Raw genomic sequence first — 16,207 nt, 5'->3', positions numbered from 1 at the left:
CTAGTCCTACTTGATCTTAGCGCTGCGTTCGACACTATAGATCATAAAATACTCTTGGATCGACTACAAAACTTCACCGGTGTTCAGGGACAGGCATTAAGCTGGTTTAGATCGTACTTATCGGACCGTTCTCATTTTGTCTGTTTAAATGGGAAAAAATCAAAGATAACGTCAGTAGACTATGGAGTACCGCAAGGATCGGTTTTAGGCCCTCTGCTATTCTCAATATATATGCTGCCACTTGGTAATATTATAAGAAAACATGGAATTAACTTCCACTGTTACGCTGACGACACTCAATTATATATTTCATCACGACCAGATGAAAACACTAACTCATCTAAAATGACAGAGTGTCTCAAAGATATAAAATGCTGGATGACGCGTAATTTCCTGCTATTAAATTCAGATAAAACGGAGGTATTACTTATTGGTCCAAAAAACTACTCACAAAACCTCTTACAATACAACTTTAATATAGACGGATGTCCTGTTACTTTATCCACTACAGTAAAAGACCTGGGTGTTATACTAGACCGCAACTTGTCGTTCGAAAATCATATTTCATATGTTACAAGAACAGCCTTTTTCCACCTTAGAAACATTGCCAAGCTACACAACATGCTATCTGTTTCTGATGCAGAAAAGTAAGTTCATGCATTCATGACCTCGAGACTAGATTACTGTAATGCTTTATTAGCTGGTTTTCCTGCATCCTCAATAAACAAGCTACAGTTAGTACAAAATGCAGCTGCTAGAGTTCTTACTAGGTCAAGAAAATTTGATCATATAACACCGATTTTATCATTTCTACACTGGTTACCTATTAAGTTCCGTATCAACTACAAAATACTACTACTGACCTATAAAGCCCTAAATGGTTTAGCTCCTATGTACTTAAAGGACCTTCTCTCGCCCTACAACCCACCAGGTTCCTTAAGATCACTAAATTCAAGGCTTCTGGTCATTCCTAGGATATCCACTAAAGGAGGGAGGGCGTTCTCGCATTTAGCTCCAAAACTCTGGAATGGCCTTCCCGATACGGTCCGAGGCGCTGACTCGCTGACACAGTTTAAAACTAGATTAAAGACGCATCTCTTTAGTCAAGCATTCACATAATGCTTACCTTTTAGTCCTCTGTTATGCCATACGGAACCGTTTGCCACTGAAACGCATTACCGCAACAGTGGGGCTCGACAGCTTTAGTCAAACGGGTCGGTGCATATGGTTGGGTTGTGGAGAGATTGTGAAATTGTGGTTTTTAATATCTACTCCAATGTATTTGGAAATCATTATGAACATCAGCTATGCTAATTATTTCCCATCTGCCTTTCTGCTGTTATCTCGGGACGCTTGTCCCGAGAAAAATGGCGTTCGTCAGGTCCAGTTTTGTATCCAGCCTCTCACGGGGATTTCGGATGCCCCAATGCCTGTGATGAGAAGACCAACGCCTGTGAAGAGATGACTCAACGCCGGCGATATGTTATGGTGCCATTTTATATATAAATAATATTTATATTCATATTTATATATAAACAATATGAATGTAAGCCAGAGATCCGCACGAAATTTTACACATTTGACAAGAGTCCCGCCCTGAACAAATCTACATGCCGACATTCACCCACAGTCATAGCGCCACCTAGTGGCAACAGGAAGTGACCCTTAACTAAGCAGCCCCCGCCGCATGTTTGACCGACATGTACGAAATTTCTGTGGTACAACTAACATATCCAGACGCACAGAAAAGTCTCTTGGAGCGATGCCCTAAACTCAACAGGAAATCGGCCATTTCTAATTTTACCGCCATTTTTGGATGATTTACTCATTACGTACTTTAACTAACTCCTCCTAGGGATTTAGTCGGATCGACTTCAAATTTCTGCTGTGCCTTCTAAAGGCATTGACGATGTAAAGTTGTGCTATGTGCGCATTTTCTTCGATGGGCGTGTCCGTGGCGTCGATGATTCGCCATGAAACAGGAAGTTGTAGTAACTTGGCTGTAAATGCCCAGATCTGCATGAAATTTTACACATTTGACAAGAGTCCCGCCCTGAACAAATCTCCATGCCGACATTCACCCACAGTCATAGCGCCACCTGTTGGCAACAGGAAGTGACTTTTAACGAAGCAGCCCCCGCCGCACGTTTGACCTACATGTACGGAATTTCTGTGGCACATGAATCATGTCCAGACATACAAAAAAGCCTCTTGGACCAATGCCCTAAACCCAACAGGAAGTCGGCCATTTTGATATTTACGTCAATTTTTGGGTGATTTGGAGGCGTAGCAAATTCATAGCCGGCTGAGCTCCAGAATATGCAATGCGGCCGCTTCATACCCCAACGTGCAACAGGTGTGAGGGACCCGCCCATCGCTGCTTGCAGCTTTAATTTTTCCTTTCCTTAGTCTTCACTCCGATGAGGCGAGTGAAGAAGTAAGTTACTTATACTGCTGAGAGTATAAGAAGTCGCTGAGAGCGCCATTAAGGGTAATGGCAGCTGAAACATGCTCTGTGGGGGCCCCGCTGGACATTACTGGTGTAGCACCACCCCAGCAGAGTACGTCCCTGGGCTGGAGGTCCAGTTGCACCGTAAACCAGCTCAATCTCTTCCATCTCATATAGGGGTATATTGGGAGCAGTGATGTAGTGGTGCCTGGAGAAGTGGGTATACTCTTAATTTATGCCCCCAATATTTTTTTAAGCGTCCCAGCAAAGGATGAACGCCCTGTGTTATAAACAGTGACATGTAAGACTACTAGTCTTGCATTAGTATTCAATATGCAAGACTATAGAATAGAGTATAATGAATACAATAGAACACATAGAATCAGTAGTATTCTTGCATATCAGGGCCGCACATATAGTTTTCTAAATACCCAGATGCCAGGTCCCATAAATTTTATTGTTAGGGGGGTTCGGGGGCATGCCCCCCCCCCGAGAAAATTTTGATTTTCCTGATCTCGAAATGAGCATTTTAAGGTGTTTTGATGGCCAAAAAAATTGACAACAATAGCTTTAAAAGCATGAAGTAGCCTATTTGATCAGATTCTTAAACATGAGAATCAGTTCCAGTTTCAGCGACTTTTCTTTCCTAAATTAATCAATGTTTTTCGGACTAATCTGTTAATTTAATTAATGGTTCAATTGCTCACTCAAAAAGACAGTCACTTGTCGCCACCCTCTGGCTAAATGATGCAATTGGCGCAAACGCAGACAAGTCAAACACATTCGAAAAAATGTTATACAAATATATTTATACAATAATAATAGCAATATATTTAATAGGGTGCTTGTGTTGTTAAATTGAGCTTGTAATTTCCACTGCCTTTAATCAAACTGATTATTTCTGTCGGTCATTTAAAACGTCTATTGAAAAACAGACGTAAATTTGAGCTACTTGCATCTTATCTCGCACTGTCGTTAACTGAAGTGAAGCGTTGCGTTGGGATTCGCGCTCAGCTCGCACTTCTATGAACAAAAATCCTGCATTCTTTGATTGGTCTCACGAACATTTTGATATTGACGAGCAGGTGAGTGCTGAAGCAGATCAGATGAGAAGGTCAGTTATCGTCGCGATGGGAGAATCATTGCAGCAACAAATTAGAGTTAATATTACGGGTACAACTCTAACGGGGTGTTTTTTTTATTCACGAAATTGGATTAGCAACTAAATGATGCGCATCAGAGGGGATTTAGAAGTGGGTATACGCAATGCCGACTGAAAAGGAAGTGGGTATACGCCGTATACCTGCGTATACCCTGCACTACACCACTGATTGGGAGAGATTTTGATGGAGTGCGGGAGAGTCTTCACTCCGATGAGGCGAGTGAAGAAGTAAGTTACTTATACTGCTGAGAGTATAAGAAGTCGCTGAGAGCGTCGTTAAGGGGAGAAAAGTGCTCTGTGGGGGCCCCGCTGGGCATTACTGGTGTAGCACCACCCCAGCAGAGTACGTACGACGCTCTACGTCCCTGGGCTAGAGGTCCAGTTGCACCGTAAAACAACTCAATCTCTTCCATCTCAGATAGGGGTATTACTTTATTTTATTTTTACTCTTAACTGTTTTTATTTATATTGATTGCATTTACTGAACGAGCACTGCACCACTGTTCGTCCGACTGTACTATACATTTTATTTTCGACACTGTATTTTATTCTTATTATTATGATTTTTTTATTCTAAACTGTTTTAATTATTCTGACTTGTTTTGATTATTTTAATTTCTTCCATGTAAAGCACTTTGAATTGCCACTGTGTATGAAATGTGCTATATAAATAAACTTGCCTTGCCTTGCCTTATAACACATCTTTGTGATGCCTATATTTGCTCATGTCCTTTTTATTTTCTTTATACAACATAATATGATATTGAATGTTTTTGGAAGGCACTTTTCCATTTATTATACTTAAAAAAACAATTATTGCTTTTGAAATACAAATATTTGCAGTCATGTCTGTCATCTTATTTAATTCTTTCTACACATAGTGTCTCAGGCAAACTACTGACTTTGCACAAATCAAAGCAAACCTTCTTATCAACCTGTTGGACATATATTACAAGCTCAAAATGATTATTCTGACATTGTTTTAGAGCAGGGATCTCCAACACGTCACTCGCAAGCTAGTAGCTCATGGCCTGAATGGTGGTAGCTCGCCAAAGGGGCCGGTTCACATATTGCGCTCACATATTTTCCGCGTGCTCAGGGCTCCAGACTAACTTTTTTTTACTAGGAGCGCTGTTGCCCCTGACTGAAAATTTTAGGAGCGCAAGCAGAAAATTTAGGGGCACACCTTAAATCAGCTCACAATGCAATTATTCAAATTTCCCCCAAAATAAGTGTAATACTGACAAATTCTTTCATAATAAATAGACTTAACATTATGATATGCTGTTTTATTTTAAGTTCACAGGGCTCCAGACTCAAATTTGAGGGCAGCACCACCTCAAATCAGAACTCACACCAAGTTATACAAAAACAAAACAAAACTGGTAGCACTGGGGCTGACAATAAATCACTTAGATTAATTTAGGGTGTAGATGAAGTTAACTTTAGTTATTATCACTTATGTCTTAATATTAATTAAAAACAAAAGGAGCGAAAACATGTATGTATAAGGACATAAGGACTGAAAATAGCCAATAAACATCCTACTGTTTACAATGTTTTTTTTTTAATTTTTAATAAAAAAAAAGATAATTTTAATGTTTAAATAAGAGTTTTCCAACATCTTAAAAATTTTTCGTTTTAGGCCAATCTTTGAAGGATGAACAAAAAATGTGTTGATCATCACAAAAAAATACAAAAAAATAAAACATTTATGCCTAACTTTATATGTTATTGTAACAGACTTTGTTGAATTCTGTGACGACACACTAATTCTGGAGGTAGTGGCGCTCATTGTATATGCAACGTATTTTTTCCTTCGGAGCTTGCCGTAGTTAGGCATGTGTCATGCGCACTGTATGTACTAGAGTGTCGCGGGTTTTGTGAGAGTTGGTGATCTGACAGGTGAAGCAATAAAGTGGAAAAGAGTGAAGAGTTCCAAAGTTAAACGGCTACCGTTTATTGTTTTCTTACTTCCAAGTGTTAGGCGAACCCTGTTTAAACGCTCGGTCACAATATTATAGTTTTGAAGAGCTGGACAAAGATGTGTTGTGTTTGACTACCGTATTTCTGTCACATCATATTTATGGTTAGAGTTAACTTACTATTTGCCATGCTGATAAGTTGCTGATTTGTGGACTGAAAGCCTTCTGTAAGTGTTTCTCCTGGTTTCCACGTCAGCGCTGTTTTTATCTGATACGGTTTATAACAGAACTCTGCGCCGAATCGGAATGTTTCTCACTGGATCTTGTAGCGATGATGTTATTAATTCTGAGGCGAATTCAATGGATTTATTCACTGGATCTGCTAGTAACAGTGTCGCGTGATCGGCCAGTGACTGGCAAGTTCGGGGCTTTATTAGCCTACTGTCGGTGGTTCGGGGGGTTCCACTATGCGCTGCTCTGTCTATTATTGGTCCAACCTAATAAAAACGTCAACGGTCCGTGAAGCATAGCCTATATGAGTTGCGTATTTTAGTTCCACTTTCATTTTGTTTGTATTCGCTGCTAGGTAACGTGTCGATAGATCGCTTATTGCTCAGATGCACATCAGGTTGTGATATTTGTCACCGTCTCCTTCCCACAGACATTTAATCGCGCTATTCTTGTCACGGATTCATTGACGCGTCCCTTCCACGCTTACCATGCCTTTAACGTGTGGCAAATTTACCGGTCGCACATGTGCGACTGGATGTAAAATTGGTCGCAAAATGCGACTATTTGGTCGCAGTCTGGAGCCCTGAGTGCTCAAGTTCGTTATTTCAAATTTAGGCACGCGGCAAGCGCGCTGATAATTGAAGCAACGCGCTCATTTTTTCCAAGCGCAGTATGTTTGTACTTCCCGGTTGTCTATGACAACTATTGACAACAAACCCACCGTAAGCAGTCACGAGACTACCTATGGTAGCCCATGAGGGATAAAAATAAAAACCAACGCGGCACACGCAACGACGGGCCGCACTAACATTAAACTTTAATGTCAAGTCGGGGGCCACAAAATATCACCCCACGGGCCTCAAATGGCCTGCGGGCGGCGAGTTTGAGACCTCTGATTTATAAGGTTTTATAACCTAGAGGTTCCCGCCTTACAGGCTAAACTACTGTCGGTCTAAAAATTTAATGAATGGTAAAACTTGTTTGGGTACCCCCTTCTGTCACCCCACGTACCCCAGTGTGTAAAATGTGAAATTCAGTGACTGAGCTGAGCAACAATTGTATTTAATTGTACCTTACAATCATAATTAACAATAGATTATTTTAATTTCATAATGGCCTTTAACATAACAAAATTGTTGACCATTCTAAACTAACAATAGAATGTTTGCTTCTGGTGTACAATACCTCTGTCCTAGATGCGATGCTGCGCTTCTCAATCGGGGTGCAACCCCCTTTACAGAGACACTTTTCACCATTGGTGTAAAAATGTAATCTGAATAAACAGTCAGTGAATTAATTTATATACAAAAAATAAATAAACTTTTAGGTGAAAGTATTTAAAAGACTCAAATCACTGTCACTCTTCATCAGGGTTGGTGACTAACAGAATACATGTAATCAGAATACAAAAAAAGTAACTGTAATTTCGTTAAAGCTACTTAAGTAATCAGATTACATTTACATTTTGTAAAAAAAAATGGTAATGCTATCAGGATTACAGTGGTTTTATTTTAAACTAAATACATTAGTATTTTAACATAATAACAATATATTAGGTGCTGATTGATTATTGTTCCTGGTTCTGTGTTTTCTAGCAGAAAATAAGATTGAAAATGTGTAAATTAACACAAGAGTGCCCACAAAGGGGAACTACCACTGCTAACGCCACAGGGGCAGTCAGTAAAATCAAGAAAGATCATGGCCATTTATTTAGACATAGACTAATATGTAGATTGTGTAGAATTTTTAATGTTGTGTTAAAACTAATTATTATTAGTTTACTATTATTAATAATTTTTCCTTGTCCATGTTAAAGGAATAATAAACAGAACAGAGTACATTTGAAAAGTAAACCTCCTAACCCTGCTCTTTATACACACAGCTAGATAATGGACATGATGCATTCTGGTACTAATAAAACGTCAATAATTCTGATGATCTCTATTTGGGACTGATATTTAATGAATAATTCTTTTCTCTTGTCTCCAGTACTATCTCACCTGCATTTGAAGGTGACAGGGAGTCTCATGGATTCATTACTCCTCATAGACACACAGCTGGGCTCTGGAGATGTTTCTCTCTGGTTCTGAACAACATCTCCCTCCTCTCTCTCCTCATAGTGACGACTCATTTTAACAAACAGTGTTCTCCTCTGATTTAATCATGATGTTCAGCCCTTTAGAAACACTGAGAACATAAAACATACATGAGAGAAAAAAACAATTATAATAAACAATATAATTCTATAATGCAGGGTTCCTGAATCTCACATAATTAACAAGAAAACAAAAAATAGAAATAAATAATGAAATCTGCTCAAATTTTCAAAATTTCTTTGCACTTTGCAAAGTGACTACTACATAACGAGCTGTAAACAACATGACAGATTACATGGAGAAAATGAAGAGTGTTTGTGCCGTAGGCTCACTTTTGGGTGATACTGGTCATGTGTGTGATGGTGGCCAATAGTGAGCCTACGTTCTGACGTACAACACAGAAGCGCTGCGCTGTTACACTACATGAACTCACTTAGAGGCCCACAGAGAAGAAAATGAATAATTGAATTAAGTAGTAATTTATTAATTTAATTATTGTGCACAAAAAGTATTCTTATACTTATGGTTGAGCCACTATAGTCACTTGGACTATTTTAAACAGTGTCTTTTACTTACTCTGTGGGCTGGCGGCAAGTTTGAATAATATAGAAGCCTATGGACGAGTGAGCCAGCTTTCATATTTTATCAAAAATATCTTTATTTTTGTTTCTGAAGATGAACGAAAGTCTTGTTGGAACAACATGAGGGTGAGTATTAAGTTAGATTTTTCTTTATTTAAATTGTTTTCTGAGTTCTAGTACCCTCACTCACCTGCCTTTTGCAAAATTATAGTAGAAAAGTGCAGCAGATCAGAGATGTGTCGAGAAATTTTGGTAGTGAAGTTTATTTATTGTATTTATTTATTGTTTATTTATTGTAACTTTGAAATTCATTTTTGATATGTTTTATCTTACCTCAAGGGCATCCAAGATGTAGGTCTCTTTGTTTCCACAGTATTTTCAATTTTGACATTTTTCGGTCAAGCCGTTGTTGTCATATAAGTCATATAATGCAGGTCTATGGTCACCACCTCAAAGAGCATGCACAGAGAAGTCCAAATTAAACATGATTTAATAACTCCTAAATGTAAGCACACATTGATGGCCTAAGACACGAAACGAGCGGTTTGTGTGAGAAAACGAACAGTATTTATATCGTTTTTACCTCGTGTAACCACAGCTACGTCCAAGTGACCTGAATCAGTTGTCCAATGTCCAACTGAAACGTGTCCAACGTTCAGCCGGAAGTGATCGCTTGCGCGTGTACGTCACTCATTGTTTACACAGAGATTTCAGAAGTTTTACCTTTCACTAAACATATTTAGAGATATCAAAATCGTCTTCCATTGTGATTTCCTGTATATCTAAATATGTTTAGATCTTCACAGTGAAAGGTAAAACTTCCGAAATCTCTGTGTAAACAATGAGTGACGTACACGCGCAAGCGATCACTTCCGGCTGAACGTTGGACATGGTTCAGTTCGGTTCAGTTGGACATTGGACAACTGATTCAGATCACTTGGACGTGGCTGTGGTTACACGAGGTAAAAACAATATAAATACTGTTCGTTTTCTCACACAAAGCGCTCGTTTCGTGTCTTAGGCCATCAATGTGTACTAACATTTACGAGTCATTAAATCATGTTTAATTTGGACTTCTCTGTGCATGCTCTTTGAGGTGGTGACCATAGACCTGTATTATATGACTGACAGACAACAACAGTTTGAGCGAAAAATGTCAAAATTGAAAATACTGTGGAAACAAAGACACCTACATTTTGGATGCCCTTGAGATAAGCTAAAACATTTTTAAAAAATTCAAATTGAACTATCCCTTTAAGATTAGCTAAGTACATTAACATTATCATTTTATGTTTCTTTTAGAAGTGTTTGCAAAGTATGTGATCATTTTTTTGCAATGTGCTTTATTTTAGCACTAAGAATTTCTTGATTTTTTTTACACTCACACCTGGATTTCCTCTCAGACCAGATCTGTCAAAAGCTGATGTGGAACATATTGGCTGTTTTTTGCCTCTTCCTACATTCCTGCACCCATCGATTATCGTGACTATGTCCTCTCAGATCTGGTTCCGCTTATTGAATTTTAAAATGTAATTTCTGTGACTTTTCGTCCTTAAATACTGTTAATGTATTGTTAAAACCTATTAGCCTACCTGTTTTAAATAAATGACAAACAATGTACTAATACATCATCTATTTTGTCTTTATTTTTTCCATTGAGTAAAAAGTCTGTTTGGAATGTCTGTATGCATTATGCTACATATAGAGGTGTTAATAGATATCAGACAATCGAGTAAATAAAAAACAGTATTTATATTTTAACTTTATATCGTAGAATTATAGCTGGAACCATTGCTGCCAGTACTTTGTGAAATTACAGTATCAAATTGGAGAATAGTGTGTCAGAAATGTATAATAATAAGATTAAACATTACATTTTCAGTTAAAGGCATTTCATTATTGAATTCAGAGATGCCATTATCTAGCTATAGCTATAGCTATATCTGTTTACCGGTAACCAAATGATAATCGTTAAGGCACATTCCAGAATTATTATTTTTTTAAATAAAGTTAGACACTAATTTGACAACAGTTATATTTGTCTAAGATTCCTCAGTCAGATAATATTAACTTTAGAGGTACGGTGAAAAACAACGAGACAACACTCACAACAACAAAGGCCATCTTGTTCCAGAAATGTTAAAATTAAATGAGTTACAGTGTTTCATTTAGGATTTTTTGGGGACAGGTCTTACCAAAGGGTGTGTTTTTTTACGCGTGTCCGCGCTATTCTCCGACATGCACTTTAACAATCACTGCAGATAGATGGCTTTTGACAGCTATATTCTGATACCGTGGCCACAGAATTTCTCCTTTAAATTCACTTTGGCGAATTAATGCGAATGAGACGAGTGCGTGCGGTGCTTGTCAACGCGCCTTTGGAGAGAAGTGAAAGTAACAGCTGAGCTAGTGTCGATACTTCGGGAAATCAGTATTGCTATCGTTCAGATATCAGTATCATATTTATCGAAATATCTATATTTTTGACAACACTACTGATTCATATATTGCAGAAATGCTAATGCATGTGATAAACGTTATCTGCCTCACGCCTCGAGAATACCCTACAGTAACTCTCAATCGAGTTTGATTATGATTCATAAATACCGCATACACGTAAAGATGTTTATATGAAAACTTTATGGAAGTTATGAGAAGGACATAACTGGACTTACCAATAAATGTGATTAAACTTGTAGTCATTGGTTCAGCAGTAGAAAATGGCGTTTTACAGCATGCAGATTTCAAACTTTTGGTTTCGATTTCTATTATTTTGACTAAAGGATCAAATAACAAGCATTTTCTCAACTGTGATTGGTCTATCCTGACAGCAGAGGGCTGTGATTGGCCAATACCAGGTAGGCTACATGAGAGTGCCACTCATCCTTCTCATGTCACCTTCTCTGTTTTTGGAGTCAAACATGAACTGTCCAAGCATACTTACACTTACATAAACACCAATCAGACACTGGGCTCAAGTTTTATTGCGTTGAGTTATAAAGTTATAAAAAGTCATGAAATGTTCTATTTGGTTGGATTAGAATCTGGAATCCCTCATATTCAAATTGAAAACATTACCACTGAGTAAATATGGGTCTTACATGTGTAGTACCCTCACCGCCTGATGAGGGGAGAAATATGTATAAATGAATACAGGACACGGAGCTGCTGCTGCTTCACTTATCAGAGTCTGTATTGTTTTTTTATACAATGTAAAACAGTTCAATAAATCTTATGTCAATCAATGACAGTGCATTCCTTCAACAGTAGGCTAATCACAATATATAACAGAATTACATATACGGTACCGGTATTTCTCTTTTATTACAATGTCCACAGATTAAGCATAGATCTGTACTCTGAAATATTCATTGATAACATATATAACATTTTACACGTGAATAAATCCTAAAAATGTGTTCATGTTTGCCAGAATTATTCTTCCTGATACATTTTTAGTACAGACACTCATTTTCAAAGTCATTTGGCACTTACAACTTACTCATTGCATTATTACACCAAGACACATATTATTTGTGGACTTACTCTAATATTGCGCCTTCTCTATGAGACCGCATGGTCTCCATAAATAGCATGAAATTTATAACTAGCACGCGTGACGCAGCACACAGACGTGACTTGCAGCAAACTTTTACATGTCCGTAGTAACAGTAAACTTAAGCACTTTAAACAATGTAATTAAATTAACATTTCTTGAACACTTACATGTCACAAAAACATACTCTCAAAGCTTTTGTATAATTCATACCTGATGAGGGGAGAAATATGTATAAATGAATACAGGACACAGAGCTGCTGCTGCTTCACTTATCAGAATCTGTATGGGCCGTTAAGGCCTCATTATGCTTCTGCGTCAACTCCACGGCGTAGCTACGTCGTCACTGCTACGGCGTCGTGGCCGTTTTACTTCTGCGTGAGGTTGTGGTGCATCGCGGTGCATTTCGCCGCCAAAACGCTAGGGTGGTTCGCGAATCTCTTTGGCTCCGTGCGCCGCGAGCGAAAGAGAGAGAATGTTGTTTTAGCAGCTGCAAGCTGGAGCTAATCGACGTTGAATAACAAAACGACACAAACTTTATCCCCACAGAATCAACACGGATGTCCAGGGCCCGTTCCACCCATAGACAGTAAAATAAAGGTTCCACCCGAGCTGCCATAACGATAGCTGTTCGAAATGACTTGAAGGATTTTTTTCAGTCTCCACATGGAACTGTGCTATGGCAGGATATAATGTGTCCCGTGGCAGACTTGGTTAGTACTGTATTATCAATGATGTAACCGTGAACATTGTATTGAAAATAAACAACAAACTGTGTTTCAAAACAAACGTTGATTTATTGATTGGTTGAAGTTTATTGCGAGCAAAAAAGAAAGAAAAGAATATAGACATATATATTAACAATGAAATAAAAAAAACAGTTTATTTTTAGATTAATTCTTTATTTACTTTCTTTATAAGAGTATTATAATTATCAGAACGAGGGTGCAAATGTTAAAAATAGCGCTAATAGCGGGAGGGGGAAATCGGAAAAGCTACACTCCTGAATTGATGTATAATCTGACCAATCAAAGCCCTTGCTGTCTGCGTCGCCTCGACGCATAGTTACAAATTTTTGGAGGTGCACGTCGAGCTACGGCGGAGGGGTCGGAGAGGGGTTCGCGTCGACGGATAGGGGTCTGCGGGGGTACGCCGTCGATTCGACGCAGAAGCATAAAACAGGCTTTACATAGTCAACGCATCGGTACGCATACGCGTCCGCATGGCTATGCATCGCTACGCTTTGGCCGCCATTATGCGTCGATGCGTAGCCAAATGTGTCGTCCTAGTTTTTGATAGGCGACGCACTGATGCACGCAATACTATGCGTTATCGGTGGGGGCGACATTGCAAGAATTGTACATTAATTCAAATATATCATGTTTACAGAAGAAGAAGGTTTGAATACAATGGGGTGCGAGGAGGAATAATTATACGAGCTTATACCAGCATTTAATATCATCCGCATTTATACGACAGTTCACCACAATTAGTACACTTAAATAAAATTGCGTTGGAAAATGCCTGAGAGAGGTTGCAATCGCGATGGGAAAGACAGAATCAGGTGAAAACGGACTGGAAAAGTGCCCGTGACAAATTTACCAGCCTGGTTGAATTAATGATTTATGGATATGAATTAATGAATTAAAATACCAAATTAGTTAAAATGTGTAATGGTTTTTACATAATTTAAAGGTGCAATGTGTAACAAAGTTGAGTATCTATTAACAGAAATGCAATATGACATCCATAACTATGTTTTCAGTGGTGTATAAAGAACTTACTTAATTAGCCGTAATGTTTTTATTACCTTAGAATGAGACATTAATCCCTTTCTATGAAGGTCGCCATGTTGTGACGTCATATTCCTACCGTAGCCGAACGCGAACAAACAGCGCTACAGAACGCGTTTCATCACTACCTTGAAAGAGAAGTAGCGGAAAGCTGGAAGCCAGCCTTACACTCCGTGAGTAGTGACTTTTCCCTTGTGAGTGGTGTAAAATATGTAGTTGGGATTGTTTCATGTAACTTAGTTCTCCCTCGCTGTGTTATGGGTTTGTTATGTGGGAATAGATGTGCTGTTACGTTCGTGAGACAGCTGATGATTAGTATTTATGTCATTGACCGTAAAACAGTACGTTACAGGAATCACTAAGCCGTCGATAGAGACTTTTAGATCACTAAAGTCGATCACGAAGAGTTTTCAAAATCAGAGAAAAAAGCCTATTGTGTGTAGTAAATAGTATCTATGGGATGCGGAGATGACATGATTGTAACAGCGCGCGCACTTCCGACCTTTGGACTCATGCGGACGCGTCCCAGCTCAGCCACAGTAACAGCTCATATTAGCCAGCTAAACTATTACTACCCTGTTAGAAAAAATATATAGCTGCTCCCTCGCTGTATTATGGGTTTGCTACAGTATGTGGGGATAAATGTGCTGCTGGTTACGTTTGTGAGACAATCAGCTGATTAATATTATTTTATTAAATTATATATTAAAACCCTTGATCCTCACCTGACTATGGCTTTGTAAACAGTATTCATGATGTGGTTTATAATGGACTGTGGTACAGAAACAGTGACAATGTTACACACTCTTGGCTTACTCTGGCTATTCTCTGCTGTCTCAGCCGACGAGATGTTTGTCCCGTTTTAGCAACCGTAGCTTCTTCGAAAGGGAGGGGTGAGCAGTGGGCTGAGCCCTTAGTGCAAACCTGGTGCAAACTCGCAACCGAACCACTAGATGTCGCTAAAAGTCACACATTGCTCCTTTAAATAATACCAAATAATAAAAAATGTGTAATGGTTTCCGCATAATACCAAATAAGTTAAAATGTGTAAAGTGTTAAATAATAATAAAAAACTCATGCTTCAAATCGAACTTTTATCAATTTATTTGTCAGTGCTACCCAATCGTAGCACACTGTATTGGTGGGGAAACACGCCAGCATCTGATAAAAAGTAATCAGCCAGCTGCTCCCTGACAAGTGCCGCTCTCCGGGAGGGTCTGCTGCTGCCAACCGAAAACCGTGGTCCGCCCAACAACGTGCTGCCTCCACTCCACTTTCCAGGCTGGACCTCTCCGGTGTCAGGCGTCGCATCCACAAAGGTGGCGGGCATGTATCTGGCACGTTCAGTGGATGCCAGAAAGTTGTGGTAAGCCACGCACGCCTTCACGAGCTTCACCGCTTTTTCAGGTTTGCAGTGAAAAATCTACTACCCCCTGTTGTGTGACCGGTGTATTGCATTTTACGCATCGCCCGTGACGCTTGCGTCTGCTTTAACACTATGAAAGGAAGCGCGTCGCTCGCGTCACTCGCGTTGTTTTCTCGCGTAGCTCGCGTTGACTATGTAACGGCCCTATTGTTTGAGCAGCGCGCGTGAGCCCCCTCCCCGTCAAGCAGGCGAACACTCCCAAAAGGCAAAAGCAATCAAATAATCGAACGAGAGCAGGGAACATTAATCGTCACAGAAATAATCACACAAAAAAAACATGTACCAGAAATACATTCTCTTGTTGTCACATCTTACATATCCTATATATATTTTCTACTGTTTATCTACTTATTTCTTTACAATTACATATCTCCTTTTGTAACCACCACACTCTCCCCCTCGAAAATACATGTCGTCTCGACATTACTTTGTTTTCACTTTCTTTCTTTAGGTGGTGCTGTTTTATGTGCAAATGGTCTAACTTATGTATGCACTGCAAGTTAACTGTATGTTCAGTTCATCAATAAAGGTATGTGTAGGGGACTGCATAGTCTCTTGTCCTCCTAATACTGCTTTTTTTCTCTCTAATCCATTCTTTTCAGTGTGCATATAAGTCTTTGTATGGGTAAAAGTATACTGGCTGATACTGTGATGCTGGGTAAGTCCATGGAGTCATGCTGTGCATTTCATATGGCGTGGATTGAAACGCTATTGTGTTCATTTGCTCTACATTATAGCATGCAGGGGTACCCAGGTAATCATAGGTGAATGTCTTAGGTGGTCTCCTCTCTCTCTTAGACAATCTACACTCCTGTTCTTCTTCACTGTTAGTTCCCCACAGGGCTGTATCTGCTGCTTTGTCAGAATTTCCTCCAGGTTGTTCCTCCTCCAGCACATCAACTTTCTGTTGGGGTATCTCTTCATTTCCCATTCGAACTTCTGTTTCATGATCCTTCGCTACCTCTTGACCAATTTCTTCTCTTTCCTT

At 39.1% G+C, this 16,207-nt stretch overlaps 1 protein-coding gene across 1 annotated transcript in view; it reads right to left on the bottom strand.

The window, feature by feature from the left end:
* The window catches only part of LOC120489813 (NACHT, LRR and PYD domains-containing protein 3), a 54,185-nt gene extending 42,979 nt beyond the window's left edge, over window positions 1–11,206 (bottom strand). The window contains exons 1-2 of the mRNA XM_039686941.2: window positions 11,120–11,206; window positions 7,768–7,954 (exon numbers count right to left, since the gene is read on the bottom strand). Coding sequence (XP_039542875.2) covers window positions 7,768–7,898 — 131 coding nt within the window. The 5' untranslated portion in view covers window positions 7,899–7,954; window positions 11,120–11,206. The remainder of the gene's footprint in view (window positions 1–7,767; window positions 7,955–11,119) is intronic.
* Between the last annotated feature and the right edge of the window lie 5,001 nt (window positions 11,207–16,207).

The sequence above is a fragment of the Pimephales promelas genome, chromosome 24, assembly GCF_988280905.1.
Source record: "Pimephales promelas chromosome 24, fPimPro1.hap1.1, whole genome shotgun sequence".
Classification (NCBI taxonomy): domain Eukaryota; kingdom Metazoa; phylum Chordata; class Actinopteri; order Cypriniformes; family Leuciscidae; genus Pimephales; species Pimephales promelas.
Note: the sequence above shows the minus strand (reverse complement) of the source record. Positions and strands in the feature narration are given on the sequence as shown.